The sequence below is a fragment of the Nematolebias whitei genome, chromosome 24 (assembly GCF_014905685.2).
Source record: "Nematolebias whitei isolate Nwh7 chromosome 24, NemWhi1, whole genome shotgun sequence".
In the NCBI taxonomy this organism is placed as follows: Eukaryota; Metazoa; Chordata; class Actinopteri; order Cyprinodontiformes; family Rivulidae; genus Nematolebias; species Nematolebias whitei.
Window position 1 is genome coordinate 431635 of NC_056521.1, and position 13857 is coordinate 445491.

At 46.6% G+C, this 13857-nt stretch overlaps 1 protein-coding gene across 1 annotated transcript in view; it reads right to left on the reverse strand.

Moving 5' to 3' along the window:
- Positions 1-3742: 3742 nt before the first annotated feature.
- slc19a2 (solute carrier family 19 member 2) overlaps positions 3743-13857 on the reverse strand; it is a 13451-nt gene continuing 3336 nt past the window's right edge. The window contains exons 4-6 of the mRNA XM_037696842.1: positions 7405-7597; positions 4044-4185; positions 3743-3975 (exon numbers count right to left, since the gene is read on the reverse strand). Coding sequence (XP_037552770.1) covers positions 3817-3975; positions 4044-4185; positions 7405-7597 — 494 coding nt within the window. The 3' untranslated portion in view covers positions 3743-3816. The remainder of the gene's footprint in view (positions 3976-4043; positions 4186-7404; positions 7598-13857) is intronic.

The window sequence follows — 13857 nt, forward strand, 5'->3', positions numbered from 1 at the left end:
ATATATATAAAATTATTTGGTCATCTGTAATTGGTATTTATGAAAGATTTTATATATAAAACTGCAAATTCTTGATCAACAGTGACAGTAATGTCTTAAAACATGACAGACCATAATATTTAAACACTGAAAAGCTTGAAAGCAATACTGTAGTCTTGATACTGTTAATAGCAAATACGACGTGTTCCAATTTCTGCCAGTTGAAGTGTGAGGGGGTCATTTACACCCAAAAAGGGGCGGAGCTTTGCACAAAGGCCAAGTACCAGGGTGTTCAGCTCCACTCTGTCACACTCTTTGGTGACAGAACTTGTAAACAAAACTAAACTCTGTTGGTTTTTCAACTACCACATTCAGTCATAGAAAAATGTCCACCTGCTTTCAGTTTTCTGGTTTTATGTATCAGGACATAATGAACTGATCTGGACTTTACCTGGTTAGAACATTATTCAAATCTAATCACAAGTGAACAAAAACACAGTGACAGATATCACTATGGTATTATTTAAAAAACAAAAACAGGCAAGTTGTGTGTGAAGAAGTGCTTCCCACTGTGCTGCTTCCAAAGGAATAAAAAGGACATCACCCACACACTGCTGATCTAATGTATGGATGCACTGATCGTCATCTGTCTCACTACTTGTAGAAAATGTAACAAGCAGGAGTTCTGTCAGTTTGCTGCTCTGGAGCACAACAGGTGTGTGTTAACACAACACTGAGGTGGAAAGACATCAGCAATGACCTCATCTATTGCTGCTCATCAATCTGGCAAGGGTCAAAGTTCTTTAGAGTCTTTACAGAGACGAAGATTATTCATGCGAGGAAAACATTTAAGACAGCTGGCAACCTGCACAGAAGTGGACATCTTAGAAAATTCCCCCCAAAGGTCAGACTGTGCAGTGCTCAGAGGAATGAGCTCCATCTCAAACTGTCAGTGGATCAAACTTTCTGACTAGGAATGCACAACATTATCGGCATGGTATCGGCTGATATTAGCGTTAAAGTTAAATATCGGCCATTCCATCAAAATAACACCGATATAAAAAGGTGCTGTTTTTGTATGACAACCCAGTGACAAGGATGCCTGCAGCGCCAGCACAACATGATGACGTCACGTGCGCATACCTGGTCTGATCACGGTGGAGAGGAAGAAGTGAAAATGTCGGTGGTGTGGAAGTTTTACAAGTGTCAGAAACTGATAACAGAACTGCTGTTTGCAATGACTGCTCAGTGTCAGTGATGCAAGGAGCAAAAACTAAGTCCTACAACACTTGAACCTAATTAACCATCTCAAGAACCACCATTCCCACCATTACCAGGAGTTCATGGTGGCCAAGAGTCGTCAACCGCGGAGAAACAAAACCTCACCAGCAGTCCATTTTATGAGCTTTGGACAAAGCTAGGAAATACAGCTGCGACCACCCGAGTGCAAAAGGCATCACTCAGAAACTGATGGAGTGCATTGCTCTGGATAACCAACCATTTTCATTCATTGAGGATATCGGATTGTGAAGATTTTTGAACTAAGTTGAGCCTCGCTACGTCGTCCCCAACCGGAGATATTTTTCGGATGTAGCCTTACTCGCGTTACAAGCCGTCATTTCCGATGTCATTGAGAAGCTAATAGCCGTTAGACCTTGGGTGAGTTTAAACACAGACGTTTGGACGTCGTGTGTTAGCATGATTAGTCGTACGGCACAATGGATAGACAAAAGGTTTGAACTTAAAAAGGCTGTCCTTGCAGTGATAAAGTACAATATTATATGCTAAAGAAATAGGTTTACACATGCTTATTGTGCTTACAAGGTAGGAACTTGGTCTGAAATGTTTCATGTTTCAGCTCTAGACGAAATATGTTGGTGAACAGATTTGGCAAGAAACTGGTCAGTTTTCTCTTTCTCACCCTTAATTAATGCATAATAAGCAGTTAATGATTTATAAAGTGTTTACAGTGGAATTAATAACATCTATTAACTATTAGCCATCTATACGGGGAGCCTTATTGTAAAGTGGTACCATTTTTATTTAAGAAACTGTCAAGTATATCTACTAACGCACTACTACTTATGTGCTTTTCACTTGTCGCTTGTGAACAGGTTGAGTTTAGATTTGTGAAAATTTACAATTTGCACTGTTCGAGTGTCGTTGCTGCGTTAGAGAGTAAATGTCACAAATAAATTGGACATTAAACATAATCCAAGTTGAAGCGCTGCATCATTTTTAGCCTCCTTTTTGGCAACTGCATTTGGTAGCAGGCCAAACTGACAAAGACCATGTAGAATAATGTAGTGTTTTAATTCCACAGCAGAGAATTATCAGCCAAATAAGTTTTAACATATCGGATATTGGACAAAAATCCAATATTGTGCATCCCTATTTCTGACAGAAGGAGTCAGCAGGTGAGGCTGGGGAAATATACATCAACAGCACTGGCAACCCTCAGGGATGTGTGCTGTCCCCACTGTCGTTTTCTCTTGATACTTCAATTGACTGCAACTCAAGTGATCCTTCTGTCAAGACCCTGAAGTTTGTTTACTACAAAACAATATTATCCAGGACGGTGATAAACCTGCACACAGACAGAAAGCTGGAACAGCTGGACTGCTGTTGACGTCAGAACAACCTTAAACTCAACACTCTAAAAACTGTCAAAACAGCAGTGTCTCACCTTTGACCCCATCACTATCCAAAACACCCTGTCACAAGTCACTCGAACCTGATTTATATTTGGATGTTTTTGTCCTGTTGAGCTCTCCGAGTTGTCAAAATAATAACCTCATCCAAACCATCCACATGTCTGCTAGATCCCATCCCAACCAGACTGTTTAAAGACGTATTTCCACAATTAAGAACCACAATGTGGATTTGCTTAAATTGTCTCCAACATACCACAGAGCTTTAAGGTTGCTGTAATTCAACCTTTACTTAAGAAACAGAACCTTGACTCAGGAATTCTGGCCCATTATATACATTATAGACCTACAGTCCCTCGCTCTATCACGGTTCGACTTTCACAGACTCGCTCTATCGCAGGTTTTCAAAGTAAGACTGGACATGACATTGGTTGACTGATGGATGACCGCACGATCGGATTAGATTTTGTATTTAAAATAAATTTAAAATTATTTAGCACCTGCTGCACCTGTGTGCAGCCCACAGCTGCAGGAGAAGCTTCTTCCTGCAGCAAGTCAGGATCTCAGCTTTGCAGTGGAGAAGTGGGCGTGGCCGAGAGCGGAGATCATGACATGCTGTGCTCTTTTAGAGCGTTTGGAAAAGTGCTAGGGACATTGCAAGAGTGTGGGGAGGGTTTAAAACGCCTTAATATATACCTGTATATAAATACTAAAATAAACTACTACTTCCTACTACCACTACTTGTGTACATAATTTCATTCCATCTCATGTACCACATGAAATGGTAATGACAATAAAGTTTACTTGAACTTGGACTACTGTATCCCTACTTTGCGGTTTTCAGTTATCGTGGGGGGCGTGGTCCCCAAACCCCACGATAAACGAGGGACTACTGTATATCTAATCTAACTTTCATCTCCACCTCTCCATTCTCCACCTACAAGTTCGGTTGTGTTGTTGTGTATTCATGTACAACATATACATGTGCAATAAGTGCTTCCACCTGGTAAGTGCAACATTCTCACTTGGCCAAATGAACCTGAACCTAATTCTGATACACGAAACATTCAAACTAAAAGGAGGAGGACTTTTTTCCATGACTGTAGCTGGATGGACGTTTTGTAAGGAGGTAAATAAAGTCAAAGCAGAGTCACCTGCTGGCTACAAACCACTGGTGAAGGGTGTTTACAAGTACAACATTTCCCCGTTTGCAGGAGGGTTGGACGCTGCTTGAACTCCAGCCAAGACTTCCTCCTTGGACCTCCTCATGGACATCAGTCTGCAGAGCCCGGCAAGGAGGAAGATCACAGAGATGACAGCAAAATAGGTCCCGTAGATCAGAAACTGGTGGGAGAAGAACTAGTTCAGAACCCCTGGCTGCAGTAACACAGAGAGGTCTTTTAGCAGCTCACCTGAGAGTAGACATCGAGGCCGAGTCCTGCAGAGTCCACCACAATCACAGTGAGCAGGGTTTGGAGAAGCAGAGCCACGAAGGTGTTGACGCCAAACACCAGAGCGTAGCGCTGCATGCTGAGGCTGGCTGCGATCTGGTATCTGAGGAACAGGAAGGTGATGTTAAAACATCAAATCTAACATGACATCAAAGTTACAAATATCGATGTCACTGAGGCAAACGAGTATTTGATCCTCTACAACCCAGCCAGGATTCTGTGGCTGGTTGGTTGCACACAGGCCAACAGTACCATCAGTATGGAGCCTCACGAGAAGGTGCTGACTGTTGGTTCCACCATCGATCACTCTGGGTCTGGAGCTCCATGTCAGGTCTTCCTCATGAAGTGAGGACGATTATAAGCAAGGTGAGGGATCATCCAACAGGTTCACCAGAGGAGCTTCTCTACATGTGAGGGCAGTAGGACCAGTGGCTAGTAAAACCTTGGTACCATCACGTTGGATTGGCCTACAGTAATGCACTCTACGCTGTCAGCCAGGCCTCCGTCTCATGTCTCCAGCTCTTCCAGAACGCTGCTGCTGGGCTCTTAACTGGAACTTGCAGGTTTGAACATATTACTCCAGTGCTGTCCTCCCTTCACTGGCTCCCTGTGCGTACTAGAATTGATTTAAAAATTCTTATGTTGACCTTCAAGTGCTTAAATGGCCTCGCACCTCTTTACCTCTCTGAGCTTCTGGAACCTTACGTTCCTTCTCGGGCCCTAAGATCATCTGATCAGCTGCTTTTGGTTGTTCCAAAAACAAGAAGCTCAGAGGAGATCGGGCCGACGCTGCACCTATCCGCCTATCCATCTCACGCTCCATTTTTCCCTCATTCGTGAACAAGACCCCAAGATACTTGAACTCCTCCACTTGGGGCAGGACCTCCTCCCCGCAGTGTTGTAGTCAAGACCAAGACTTGTGGAGTCCGAGACCAAGTTAAGACCAAGACCTCGAGTCTTGGAGCTCAATCTTTTCACAGATTATCTGTCTTATACCATACTGTCACAGTTTTAACAAATATGTAAAAACATGTCACTTTGATAAAAATACATTTTTAATTAAAGTTACATACTTCAACTTTATCTAAAAAGTTAAATCTGGTCCTCTGGACATCCAATAAAAACAAAACAAAACAAAACAACAACAAAAAAATATAGAAACGTTTCGTCTCTCATCCTGAGGACTTCCTCAGTCTGAGGTGCCGTTTTCAGCTCAGTCTCTTAAATAGCACCTTCTCAGAGTGGATCAACCAGTTTGCTGCTGACAACCAGAACCAGCTGATCACATGCTCAAGAAGGACCATCAGCCTAACAATGGATCATTAGCACCTGATGGCTGTTTACTGTTCACAGAGGGCTGAGTGATACTAGCAATCACAGCATTGTAAGAGGGGGACAGTTGAACCTGGAGGCTCCACCCCTGTTTAATGATGGACGATTTCTTTTCACAAAGATGGCCTCCTTTACTCCTCTCTCAAACCATCGTTCCTCTCTGTCCAGGATGTGAACATCTTCATCCCTGTGTTCACATCCTTGCAAATCGCCCAGCAAAATTTGTTATCTTGACAGGCCTACTTGAAGGGAATGGACTGAAGGGATCCTTGAGCTGCTGTTTGGTGCATAAGCACAAACGACAGTCAGAACCCGTCCCCCCACACGTAGGCGGAGGGAGGCCACCCTCTCGTTCACCGGGGTGAACCCAATACACAGGCACCAAGATGGGGAGCAATAAGTACGCCCACTCCTGCTCGGCGCCTCTCACCAGGGGCAACTCCAGAGTGGAAGAGTGTCCAGCCCCTCTCAAGGAAACTGGTTCCAGAGCCAGAGCCATGCGTAGAGGTGAGTCCGACTATTTCTAGCCAGAACCTCTCAGCCTCACACACCAGCTCAGGCTCCTTCCCACCAGTGAGGTGACATTCCACGTCCCAATAGCCAGCTTCTGTAGCCGAGGATCAGACCGCCAGGGTCCCCGCCCTCGGCCACCACCCATCCCATATCGCACCCGACCCCTTTGGCCCCTCCCACAGGTGGTGAGCCCATGGGAAGGGGGACCCACGTCTCCTCTTCTGGCTGTGCCAGGCCGGGCTCCATGGGTAAAAGCCTGACCACCAGGCGCTCGCCCGCGTGCCCCACCTCCAGGCCCGGCTCCAGAGTGGGGCCTCGGTGACCCACGTCCGGCGAAGAAACATTGTTTCCATTAGCTTTAATCATCGTAGGGGTCTTTTGGCTGCTCTTTGTCTGGCCCCTCACCTAGGGCCTGTCTTCCTTGGGTAACCCTACTAGGGGCGTGAAGCCCCTCACGGCATAGCTCCTAGGATCATTGGGACACTCAAACCCCTCCACCACGGTAAGGTGGCAGCCCAGGGAGGGGATAAATCAATGAATTGCATGATAAATTAAAATTATCGACCTCATTTTCATTTATTGGCTTTATCATTTCTTTGCGTCTCTTTCTGCTGAACACACTGGATGACTAAAGGCTCAACTCTGGTGTTCTTCACTGACCCCTCCCTTTCTCTTTATTCTCTTTTCTTTAAAATTCTTTTAAAAATCACAGAGGATGGCACCTTCAACTCCATTTTGTTGCTAAACCTTTTTGAACAATCACTGCAATGAAAACGTTTCTGTAACAGACTTTTGCAGCTGTCCACAGGTGTTTGTCCCACTCAGGAGGACACTTCGGAATGGTCCATTGTTCTGATCTGAACCATTCTTGTGTCTTTTGGGTCATTATCCTGTTGCTAGCCAAAAGCCTGGATAGTCTTGATATCTCTTTGTACCCTGCACAGATTAAAGACGCCCTGTTCCAGATGCAGAGGGAGTCTGGTTCAGGATACCATCTCTGCTCTTCGCAGATGATGTGGTCCTGTCATCGTGTTGTGATCTTCAGCTCTCACTGGAGCGGTTCGCAGCAGAGTGTGAAGCAGCTGGGATGAGAACCAGCACCTCCGCATCTGAGGCCGTGGTCCTCAGACTGACTGCTCTCTTCAGGTCGAGGGTGATGTTATGGATTACTGAGCGTGGACTTTGATGAATGAAGAATGGTTGTACTACAGAACTAGAACGTTTGTTTACAATAAAGCCAGACTGGTCTTTGGAGAATAGAAAAGGCTGGATAGTCTCAAATGTCTCAGTCAGCACCTTGACCTGAATTTTAGCTTCTACATTTGGAAGAGAAAGGTTCTAGTAATTAGAGTGAGGGGAGAGGGAACCTGAACAGAACAGTGCTGGAGATGAGCATGAAGCAAACCAAAACCACCTCAAGTCAACAGAACTGAGAGAAACATTCATGGAGGCTTTGACTCGTGCCATGGAGACTCACGTGGCCACGGTGATGAGCAGCATGTAGATGGTTCTGAAGAGGATGTACAGGCCGTAACACACCCAGATGTTCTTCAGCAGATCCATGGCAAACACACACACAGCCATGAGCAGGGACAGGACACACAGAACCAGCTCTCCCCACAGAGACCAGGACACCGGCAGGCAGCCCACCAGCAGAGCTGCCACAGCTCCTAAATGGGCCAGCAGAACAGAACCATCAACAGAAGATCAAGCCCAGAACAAGATCTACGCTGGAGGAAAGGTTCACTCCGACCTAACCAATGAGCTAAGGCTAGTCAGAGCTGAGACCAAAGTACATAACCGTTCTCTTAAGAAGTCCAAACTCAGAGTTCATGGCAGTGGGCTGAGGTGTGGGCAGTGATCGAGGAGGTGCTGGAAGAAAAACCTTCATCATTCCAGACCACAACCAGCAACACCTACTGCCTTTATTCCTTCTCCGTGCACATTTAGCTCACACTTCCTTCACAAAACGGACCTGGTGGTGGACACCCCACCACCACGTCCAAAACCCACCGGTAGAGGCGCAGACGTGCACAGACTTAAAGTGGTGCTAGAGCACGTGCCGTTTGCCCTCTGGAGCAGGCAAGAGCCCTTTGGAGGTTTCTCTTCTTCTTCTACGTCACTGAGCAGAGCAGGGTGACCAAACCAGTTGTTCCACATCTACCGGTAGATCGCGTTTTTTTGTAGAACACAGTTTAGTTTGTTTAACCCTAATTACCGTAATCTCCAGTCTATAAGCTGCTACTTTATCAAAGGCTTTGAACCCTGCATCTTATACAATAATAATAACAATAATAATAATAATAATAATAGTGTCTTGTCTTGTCATCATTGTATGTTTCCATACAATGGTGAAATTGTCTCTCTGATTTAACCCATCCACCCCCAGGGGGAGCAGTGGGCAGCTGTTGAAGGCACCCGGGGAGCAACTGGGGATAGGGTGTGCTGATCAGAGACACCACGAGATGTGCAAGGACTGAGGATCGAACCTGGTACTTCTGGGTCCCGAGCCGCGTGCCCTGCCTCTACCCCACCTCGGCCCCCATGCTGAGGCTAATATATAGATGTAAACAGAACAAGCTTCCTGCCACCCAAACATTAAGCCTGGTTACACCCGGGCATTCACATAGCTGCCCAATACACGTTGGTGGGTGGGTCCTCGTGACACAATGAGACTACCCGTTTAAATAAATAAACAAAAATCTGACCAGTGGAATTACACAACAGGTCACAGTGGAACAATGGTGGTTCATTTCCCCCACTTCTCGTTGTGCCCCCAGGGAGCGGGGTGCAGTTAGCAGGAGTAAAGCCCCCAGTATACTCCCGCGTACGTCCATTCACACGTACGTACGCGTGTACTGTACGCAGAGGGTTCAGACTCCAGCGTACACCCTGAGCAGCTCCAGAGCAGCTTCACAGACGAGGGGCGTTTACCTTCGGGACAAATTGAGGTCACCGATTGGTCATTTGCTGACACGCCTACTGGATTGATTGACAGGTCGAAAAAAAAATAAACGAGCGCTGGCAGCCACAGCGGTGTTCTGTGTTTATATGTTGTTAATAAAAAGACCTAAAAATAATTAAACAGGGAGCGCTGGCCCTGCAGCCCACACATCAGACCAACCCACCAGGAAATCTCCAGACCCTCCTGCAGCCACGCTGGACCTGAGTTTAATTCACTCGTGACTAATTCCTTCATTTCTCACCATTTCAGTCATGGCATCAACGGAGGAGGAAGAGATTAAAGAAGAGCCTCTTGGCAACAAAACTAAAGAAAAGGCCAGATCAGAGATGAAGAAGAGGAATTTAATGCATTGGTGTCGCATACAAAACAGTCCGTCGCCGGGCAGTTTATTGTGCGACACGTATACGCTGTCGTAAAACTTGAGCTTTGCACGGACATGCCCTGGGGGGTACGCGCGTACCTCCGCGTACGTACGTGCGTACCCCTGCGTATGGACGTACGCAGCAGTATACTGGGGGCTTAAGACAAAGAAAGTGATCAACACTGTGGTTGACTGCTGGTCACATGGCATCAGAGAGGGATTATGGGTAAAATGTATGTTCAGCGTTAATCATTTTGGTTAGCTGTTTAGCATAGTTCTTTTAGTGATTAGTCTGTTCTTGTTAGCCTAGTTTGTGTCCGTTAAGTGTTAGTGCGGCCTATATATATATATATATATATATATATATATATATATATATATATATAGATATATATATAGATCTATAGATATATTTTTTCCTTTTTAAAGTTAATGGGCGGGGCTTACATTCAGGTGTGCTCAATAGTCCAGAAATTACGGTATTTAATGTCCAGGCATCGACTATAACGCGTCCAGCCCCCTTTTAAATTTCCACGAGACATAAGCAGGCCTCGTTCGCAGTAGTCACATGACTTTTGGGCACGCTGACTTGAAACGTTGTCTCGTGAGACTTTAGCTTCACACGCTCAAACAAAGCGGAGTTATTGTAGCGTAAAAAGACGGCTGACAAACGAGCCGAGGTCTGTGTGAGCTGCAGTGGAAGCGCTGCCAAAGGGTCACGTGCAGTGACACTTCAAGACCACGCACAAACACCACGAGACGGATCGCCCTCCTAAAACCGCTTTACAAGCTTAAAGTTCAGGAGCTGAAAAACCAGTTTGCAGCTGAGCAGTCAAAGTGGACCCAGCCCAACACCCGAGGTAAGGCCTCATACTGGGTCAGTACCGGGTCAGCTGCATCCAGGCCCAACAGTGTTTGAGCGATGGGAAGAAGCATTCTGAAAATCAACGTCACCGTAAACAGAAACGTGAGACCGTGGCTTCAAATCAGGGACTGTGTGAAGCTGTCAGGTGGAGAGCTGGAGGACACCCAGTGGACCGGTCCGGTCTCACAGATCTCACCAGCTGCTCCATGAACTTCATGTGGAGCTGGATACACACGATGAGCTCAGAGAGGACCTTCTACAGCTCCAGCTGCTCACAGGTGGACCGCAACGCAGGGAGCTGTGAAACATTCCACACATGCAGACAGAACTACAGCCAGACGTCCCACAAGTCACCACTGCACTGCATGGTGAGCAGGTCCAGAACCTCCTGTCAGAACCCGAGGGACCCATTACTGACTGGCCACCAGCTGCACGTGTTGTCCTTTAGGGAATATTGATGTGGAGGACACCGTGTCCACATGAGTGTCCATGAGCCGGACCACTCTGGTGCTGGATATGAGATGTTCTGGGATCAAACCCAGACCAAGAGCAGGCCTGGATGGAGAGTTCTGGAGTCAGAATATCACACTGACTGTGTGTTAAAACCAGACAAGTAGACTTCAGGACTAGATCCTGGTTCAACAAAGGCCCACCACCCGGACGTGGACGTTGAAGAGTTTTTATTTTCAGAACAATCTTATTTGAGATGTTTTCTTCTTCAGTTTGAGTGCTTCAACATCAGGCGTGACCAGAAGACGTCATCCGTCAAGGCTCAGCTGAGCACCAAGTCTCACGTCACCAGTTCAGGCACACTGATCCGTGTGCGGTCAGCGTCTTTCTGCTCGTGCAGTTTGAAACATGCACGCTTGTTAATCGTGCACGTACAAACTGCTGCACGTTTCTGAGCCCGATCCATCTACAGATTAGAACGTGGACCACGTCCTTGCAGAGCTGCCACGGGGGTCATGGAGTTTGCCTCTCCAAAGCACACCAGACCTGTGGACCTAGAGAAGGCTTATGACTAATCCCTGAGGCATTCTGGGTGGGGGGGTGCTGCAGGAGACTGGGGTCACTTCTAAAAGCTCACGCTGTAGAGCCGAAGAAGCAGCCAAGTCTGGATCCTCAGCTGGATCTCAGTGTGGGTTGGACTCCTCCAGGACTGTCCCTAGTCTCTGATCCCGTTTGTGGTCTTCATGGACAGGATCTCAAGGCCCAGTTATGGAACCTCGAGTCTTATCTCTACTATATGCAGATGATGTGGTTCTGTTGACGTCTTTAGGCCGTGACCTTCAGCGTGCACTGAGGCGGTTCAAGCAGAGTGCAAAGCGTCTGGAACGAGTCAGTTCCTCCAAGTCCAAGGTCGTGGTTCTCAAAGTGGAGAGACTGGAATGATCCCTCTGGGTTAAAGATGAGTCTGTGCTTCAAGAAGACGAGCTCAACTAGCAGAGTTGTTGAAAAGAAGCAGAATCAACATGAACCTCTCCTGGTTCTTATACGTAACCTGGCCCACAGCGTGGAAGTGTTCTCCAACGATGCAGGGAGAACACGAGTCCCTGCTGGAGGAGCGAGTAGGTCAAAGTGGTGTCCAGACTGGACCAGGTTTGAAGACAGGCGGCCACTGTCACACTGTTGGTGTAACGAGAACACTGAAGAGGTGAGTTCAGGAAGGTTCTTAAGCCCCCAGAGTACTCCCGCACACGTCCGTACGCAGAGGTACGAGCGTACCCCCCAGGGCATGTCCGTGCAAAGCTCAAGTTTTACGACCGCGTACGTGTACACGGTGTCGCACAATAAACTGCCCGGCGACGGACTGTTTTGTATGCGACACCATTGCATTAAATTCCCCTTCTTCATCTCTGATCTGGCGTTTTCTTTAGTTTTTTTCCAAGAGGCAGTGATCTCTTCCTCCTCCGTTCATGCCATGACTGAAATGGTGAAAAATGAAGGAATTAGTCACGAGTGAATTAAACTCAGGTCCAGCGTGGCTGCGGGAGGGTCTGGAGATTTCCTCGGGGGCTGGTCTGATGTGTGGACTGCAGGGCCAGCGCTCCCTGTTTTTTTTTATTTTTTCGTTCTTTTTATTAACAACATATAAACACAAAACACCGCTGTGGCTGAAGCTGCCAGCGCTCGTTTATTTCCCCATGACCTGTCAATCAATCCAGTAGGCGTGTCAGCAAATGACCAATCAGCGAACTCAATTTGTCCCGAAGGTAAACGCCCCTTGTCTGTGAAGCTGCTCTGCAGCTGCTCGGGGTGTACGCTGGAGTATGAAGTCTGAACCCTCTGCAGACAGTACACGTGTACGCGCGCGTGAACGGACATACGCGGGAGTACACTGGGTGCTTTAATGCTAACGCTGGCTCCCTGTCAAATTCAGAATTGAATTCAAAATCTTACTTATAACCTATAAAGCTCTCAACAACCTAGCTCCATCTTATACAGGTGCTAGTCATAAAATTAGAACATCATGAAAAAGTTGATTTATTTCAGTAATTCCATTAAAAAGTGAAAGTGAAAAGGTTCAACATTGAAGACACCTGGTGCCACTCTGATCATCTGATTAACTCAAAACACCTGCAAAGACCTTTAAATGGTCTCAGTCTAGTTCTGTAGCTACACAATCATGGGGAAGACTGCTGACTTGACAGTTGTCCAAAAGACGACCATTGACACCTGCACAAGGAGGACAAGACACAAAAGGTCATTGCTACAGAGGCTGGCTGTTCATAGAGCTCTGTGTCCAAGCACATTAATAGAGAGGTGAAGGGAAGGAAACAATGTGGTAGAAAAAAGTGTACAAGCAGTAGAGATAACTGCACCCTGGAGAGGATGGTGAAACAAAACCCATTCCAAAATGTGGGGGAGATTCACAAAGAGTGACAGCAGCTGGAGTCAGTGCTTCAGGAACCACCACGCATGGATGTATGCAAGACGTGGGTTTCAGCTGTCACATTCCTTGTGTCAAGCCACGCTTCAACAAGAGACAGTGTCAGAAGCGTCTCACCTGGACTAAAGACTAAAAGGACTGGACTGTTGCTGAGTGGTCCAAAGTTATGTCCTCTGATGAAAGTACATTTTGCATTTCCTTTGTAAATCAAGGTCCCAGAGTCTGGAGGAAGAGGAGAGGCACAGAATCCATGTTGCTTTAGGTCCAGAGTCAAGTTTCCACAGTCAGTGATGGTTTGGTGCCATGACATCTGCTGGTGTTGGTCCACTGTGTTTTCTGAGGTCCAAGGTCAACGCAGCATCTACCAGGAAATATCCTGATGCATGCTCAATAATCCAGGTAGAAAAATCTAAAAAAGGACCAGATTTAACTTTTTTAGATCTACCAGGAAGTTTTAGAGACTTCCTGCTGCTGACCAACTTTATGGAGATGCACATTTCAACAGGACTTGGCACCTGAACACAGCGCCAAAGCTACCAGTACCTGGTTTAAGGACCGTGGTGTCCCTGTTCTTAATTGTTCAGCAAACTCTCCTGACTGTAACCCCATAGAAAATCTGAGATATTGAGAAGAGTAAGATGTGATACACCAGAGCCAACAGTTCAGAGGAGCTGAAGGCCACGATCAGAGCAACCTGGACTCAGAACACCTGAGCAGAGACACAGACTGATCCACTCTATGACACGATGCATTGATGCAGTAATCCAGACAAAAGGAGCAACAGCTAAGTATTGATGCTGAACATGCTCGTACTTCTCATGCTCGTACTTCTCATGCTCGTACTTCTCA